The sequence below is a fragment of the Nestor notabilis genome, unplaced genomic scaffold (assembly GCF_000696875.1).
Source record: "Nestor notabilis isolate BGI_N333 unplaced genomic scaffold, ASM69687v1 scaffold14049, whole genome shotgun sequence".
NCBI classification, from domain to species: domain Eukaryota; kingdom Metazoa; phylum Chordata; class Aves; order Psittaciformes; family Psittacidae; genus Nestor; species Nestor notabilis.
The window spans coordinates 6,960-12,921 of NW_009942572.1; the positions used below are offsets into that span (position 1 = coordinate 6,960).

Genomic DNA, 5,962 nt, shown 5'->3' on the forward strand with positions numbered 1-5,962 from the left:
CTAGTAGGTTTTACTTGATTAGCATGAGCTTCAGATGAATTTTAATTCTAGGGCAATAAATAAGTTTCAAGGCCAGGTTGGATGGGGCTTAGAGCAACCTGGTCTAGTAGAAGGTGTCCATTCCCCTAAGGTTGGAACCATATGAGCTTCAATATCCCTTCCAACCTAAACCATTCTATGATTCTAAAATCATGTCCCCTCTGGAATGGTTAAAAGATCCTGGATCAAACCCACTCTGCATGCTGAGCTATGAGAGACCTTTTGTGATAGAAAGTAGTTGAATTAGGATGGGAGTAGAGATACTGATGGAACTGTTTGGGCAGCTCATGGTGTTCCTGACAGTGGGAGCTACAGGCAGGATGGTGTTCTTCATATTGCAAGCAAAGAATTAAAGGTTTGATAAGTCATTACCTGGATGCAAAGTCTTTCTCACTCTAGTGAGCAAATAGTCTTTGTTGCAACACCATTATGTAGTAAGTTTGATTAAAATGAGTTTAGTGGCTTTGATTCAAAGACACTTCTTGCAACACAACTAATGGAGTTGGCTGTGGTTTTTTTTTCAGTCTGCTTTTCCTCTCCTGGTAGACTAAGTCTTCCAGGCTCGACTCCTACATCCAAATAGATAGAGTTCCTCTAGTGGTGTGTATTGCTTGTGCCCCACAAGCACAACCTGGGTGCAATGGTGTTTATTAACATTGAAACATCTCTTTGCACAATGGCTTGTGTTCAGGATTTCCAGACTGTTCACTGAAGTCCTGTTTTTGCCTGTTGTTTCTAGCCCTCTGTTTTCTGTCTTTGGTTTAAACCTCAAGGGCCCAGAGGCTTTCTGCAGTGCCTTGTTCTCTGTGCATTGAGCTCCTTCATGTTTGGCTGGCACGTGCATGAGAAAGCAATACTCCTTGCTATTTTGCCTCTAAGGTAAGTGAATTCTGTACACAGCAGTTGGCCAAACTGAACCCACAGCCACTTGTTGAAGAATCCTCAAAGAGGATCATTTTAGTTTCAGTATCTTTCAGAAAATTAACATAGAATGCCTTAAGCTGTAAAGTTTTGGTGCACTTGTAAGTTAATTTCATCCACAATTAAATGTGGCTGCTTTTGCAATAGGGTGTGCTCATGCCAGTGTAGATTATGTAGGAAACTGGTGTGGTGTCAAACAGTATCTTTTATGAGATACTAACATTGGCTTATGCTTTACAACAGCTTGCATTGAGAGAAGCTGTAGGTAGAGCTTTATTGGTAGAAGCTGAGTCCCATGTCAGCTCTGTGGGGCACAGCAAAGGTTTGTACTGATTTACACACGATCAGAAGAACAGAAGTGTGTGGTGCTGGGAGAACTCGGAGTCTGGCTCACAGACCTGTGCACTGCCTGCCCTCTTTTGTGTCTCTCTGAAGGCTGAGCTGTATTAAGATGCATACTACAAAGAAAATCTCTGTTTTGATTCAGATGCTTGATTGCTGTTAGAGTAATGAAAACCAAACCCAACCAAACCATGCTTACGTTAGAATGGGGTTCAGACTTCAGGCTGGATGTGGACACACAGCTCTTAAAGGAATCCATTCAGCTTCCCCTTGAAGCCTCCTTTTCTTAGAAACAGCCTGGGAGCAGGCTTGCTGTAGCTCATGTGACATGGTGGTGAAAGCAGGCTGCTTTGTTTCCCCCACTGTTACTCCATTTGTGTGTTCATTGCACCCCAAGAGTCCAAGACCTGTTTGTTGCATGTCTTGTGACTTTGCTTCTTAAAGAGACACATTAATTGCCTTTCCCAGTGCAAAGCACTTGGCACTGCTGCCATACTCGAGCCTGGGAGCATTTGTGGTTGATTTAGTTCTGTTTCTCCCTGAATAGTTTAGAGATCTGCTCTGGCAGGGACAAATGTAAAAGATATTATAATTTATTAGCCACAGCTCAAGCCTTTTTGGGTGTTGTGGTTCATAGTTAAAACTCAGGAGCCAACTGAGGAAAGGGGCCTTCTGCATTGTGCTTGACAAGAGCAATACATGGTTTCTCCCAGAAGAACTTCATGCCTGCTCAGGGCAGAATCGGAAGCTGCCTCACCAGTGTTGCTACAAACTCCATTTCACTTGTTTGGAGATGTGATGTTTAAACTCTTGAAGTGAGAATTGTGGGAGGGAGGAAATTAGCACTGGAAAAACAAAAGGAAGGAGACAAAGCAGGGATGATAATGTTGGCAGCCAGCTGGCAAAGGGATTTATAGCTGATTTGCTTTCTCCTGCATATTTATATCAGAGGCCAGGTGGTTTGGAAGCAGGAGACTTCATCCCAGGCCCAGTGTTTGGAGGGACTGGGGTACTATGAAACTGACTTCAGTCTCTTGGGATTTGTGTTGTGTTTTGCTGAAATGTTCTTTGCTAAAATACCAAAGCCTAATAAATTCTTGTTGTTTTTAGCTTGTTGTCTGTTCAGAGAGCCAAGGATGCTGGCATCTACTTGATTCTGACAACAACAGGGCATTTCTCACTTTTTCCGTTGTTGTTCACACCACCAGGTAAAGTGTTTTCCTTCTTTCTTTGCTTTCATCTTATTGCTTTGGGTGGTTTCTATTTTGGGTAATGGGTTTGGATTGTGTAGTTATGCTGAAAGGTGCAGGAGGTTGTATCTCTGCCTGCTTCCATAAATACAAACTCTCCAGCTAGTGAAAAGAAATGTTGCTTTTAAAAGCTATAGAAAAAAAGAGGAGTAGCATTTAAGCTGAATTGAGATGAGAAATTATCACAGTTGCCCTTTGTTATCCCTCATTCTGTCACAGTTCTAGAAACTTCCCCCATCCAACATAACCATGTGAAGGAAAAGTAATGAAGACAATTAGGAAGCATGAACCTGGCAGGCTGGTTTCCAGCTGACTTCATGCTGTCAGTAATGTGCTTAAACTAAGAAATGATGCAGCAGCACCAGTTAAATCAGTTTATGTAGGGGCAGATTTGTCTTTGTGGCCAAAAGCTGTTCCTTCCTTCCTCCCCTTCCAGTTAATCGGGGCTCTGTTTGTCTCACTTAAACCCCAGGTCATCATAGCTGTGGCAGCACTGTATTGATTGTCATCCTTTGGGAGAGTTCAAATCCAGACTCTGTCTGTTAATGCTGCTTATTTGCAGTGGTAGAGCTTTTGCTTTGAGAAATGAGAAGCTTCCTCTCCTTTCTATATTACTTCATTTTTATCTAGCATCCAACCTGAAACTAGATAGCATTGATTTGGCTGTCATTTGTTTTAAGCTTCCCAGTGATTTCTCATTTTTACATGTCCTCTGCAGTGAAACACTTAGTTCTCTTTGGAGACAATAACTTGAACAATGCAAGTGTGATTAGTAGGATTTAAAGATCCTGCAATTTATATGGCAAAAGGGTTTTTTATAATTAACTTTGAAAGTGTATTATGTTCCTTGTATTTCAGAACTCCCAATTAAAATCCTGCTCATGCTGCTGTTCACTGTTTATAGCTTCTCTTCATTGAAATCTCTGTTCAGGTAATTAAAGAAACTTGTTCCTAACACCAAGAACAGAACATGCTTCTGTTACTGGGAATGATGTTGTCACACAGCAAACTGATGCTGAAGTGTCAAAGTGTTACTTGTCAAAAGGTGCTGCTGCCTCTGCTCTCCTCTCGGGAGGCACAGCTTCAGTTGGGATAATTACAGCCCATCCTGGTTACTTTGGAATTGTGACAGCTCTCCAGTTAGTCCCAGCAGGCTGTAAATCCCCACCTTCTCCGTGTGTTGTTAAAGCATGAAGTTACAACGCTGTAGCCTGTGAGAATTTAATTCAGTATGGGAGCACTTATGGCAGTGAGTTATCTGGAGTTTATCTGCACCAGTTACAAATACTATTGTGGGGTTCTGCAGTAGTACAGAATCCCAGGCTGGTTTGTGTTGGAAAGGACCTTAAAGCTCCTCCAGTCCCAACCCCTGCCATGGGCAGGGACACCTTCCACTAGAGCAGGTTGCTCCAAGCCCCTGTGTCCAACCTGGCCTTGAACACTGCCAGGGATGGGGCAGCCACAGCTTCTCTGGGCTTTGGATATCGAAGTGTGTCTATGGATATCTCTAATCACTGAAATGATGTGAGGTGAACAGCTGATGAGATTTCTACTTAGATTCCAAGGAATCTTGGAACTTGGTAAAATATCCACATGATAAGGGAATTAGCTGTACTCCTTGTTACCTACCGTGCTGGGTTCTTCCTTCTGAAGCTCTTTAAATTGTTACTTGAAGACTTACTATGAACGTTTGGGAGTTATTCTTTGCACTGTTCACCAGTGATAGCTGAGAAAAACAGAAGTTATCTTTAACTAACACCACCTATTTTAACACTACCTTTGTTTTTAATTCCTCTGACAGGAGAGAGAGGCCTCTCCTTAACTGGCTTGAAACAATCTACCTCATCCAACTAGTGCCTTTGGAAATCTTCTGTGAATTTGTATTTCCCCTCACCCCCTGGAAGCGGCATTATCCTTTTGTCCCTCTGCTGCTCACCTCTGTCTACTGTGCTCTGGGTGTCACATACGCTTGGCTGAAACTCTACATCTCTGTCTTGACTGAGAGAATTTCTGTTAGACAAAAGGCTGAGTAAAGTCACAGTGTTTGGACCAGTCCTGGGTTATCCCTTTGAGGGGAATATCTAGCATGGTGAGGGGTTGTCATAAGGACATATGGCCCAGCCTACATCTACCATCACCAGGAGGGGAGTTCTAGCACTTCCATACTGCCCAACAAGGATACCTCTGATCAGAAGTGCTCATCACCATAACATGGGGCACAGTGAGATGCCACTTGCCATGGGCTAACTGTGAATTTAACAAGGGCCAGACTTCATTCCCAAGGAAAACCTGCCTCGTTTTCCTATTACTGTTTGTATTTGAGCAACAATCACTGTGGCAAATCACAAGGGATCATTGCTGTGTAGCAGAGCGTTGTAACTGCGGTCTGTGGAATATGTAAATAAAAACATGGTATTTTTTGTTTGAGCATTTCTTGTGTTCTTTTCAGCTCACGTCTAAGTCCTGCATTTGAGGGATACCCACACAAGTAAGGATGGAGAGTCTGTTTGGAAACTTGTCCTGAGGTGGTTTGTCAGGGTCTTGAACACCCAAATCTTGAGCTTTAAATTAGTTGTGTAGTATCTCCAGCTCCCCATGACCCGGCTTCAGTGTGTGCTTGAGCCCAGAACCCCCCCCCCGTGTGCTGGGTGCACCCCCAGAGTGTGAGCAGCAGCTCAGGGAGGGGATCCTGCCCCTCTGCTGTGCTCTGGGGAGACCCCCCCTGCAGCCCTGATCCAGCTCTGGGGAACAGCACAAGAGGGACGTGGAGCTGCTGGAGTGAGGCCAGAGGAGGCCCCGGAGCTGCTGCGAGGGCTGGAGCAGCTCTGCTCTGGAGCCAGGCTGAGAGAGCTGGGCTGGGGCAGCTGGAGAAGAGAAGGCTCCTCAAGGGGACACCTTAGAGCAGCTCCAGGGCCTAAAGGGGCTCCAGGAGACCTGGAGAGGGGCTTTGGGCAAGGGATGGAGGGACAGGCCAAGGGGAATGGCTTGAACCTGCCAGAGGGGAGATTGAGATGAGCTCTGAGGCAGAAGCTCTTCCCTGTGAGGGTGCTGAGGCGCTGGCACAGGGTGCCCAGAGAAGCTGTGGCTGCCCCATCCCTGGCAGTGTTCAAGGCCAGGTTGGACACAGGGGCTTGGAGCAACCTGCTCTAGTGGAAGGTGTCCCTGCCCGGGGCAGGGGTTGGAACTGGATGAGCTTTAATGTCCCTTCCAACACAAACCGTTCCATGTGTTCATGTCGAGGGCTTATTAACAGTTATGTCAGTCCTGCTGCTGTTGCAACAATTTTGATGTGATTTTATGTTAAGAAAATAACACCTTGGTCCGTCTCATTCTCTAACCCGTTGGCAGGAACGGCTCTGAAAATGAGTTGGGTTTGATTTTAGTGTTTAATGAAACACTTCATTACAGCC

The 5,962-nt window shown here is 44.9% G+C and overlaps 1 protein-coding gene across 1 annotated transcript in view; it reads left to right on the forward strand.

Annotated features, from left to right (window-relative positions):
• ALG8 (ALG8, alpha-1,3-glucosyltransferase) overlaps nt 1-4,665 on the forward strand; it is an 11,617-nt gene extending 6,952 nt beyond the window's left edge. The window contains exons 10-13 of the mRNA XM_010021472.1: nt 779-918; nt 2,413-2,510; nt 3,411-3,483; nt 4,354-4,665. Of these exons, the coding sequence (XP_010019774.1) occupies nt 779-918; nt 2,413-2,510; nt 3,411-3,483; nt 4,354-4,585 (543 nt within the window). The 3' untranslated portion in view covers nt 4,586-4,665. The remainder of the gene's footprint in view (nt 1-778; nt 919-2,412; nt 2,511-3,410; nt 3,484-4,353) is intronic.
• Nucleotides 4,666-5,962: the final 1,297 nt, after the last annotated feature.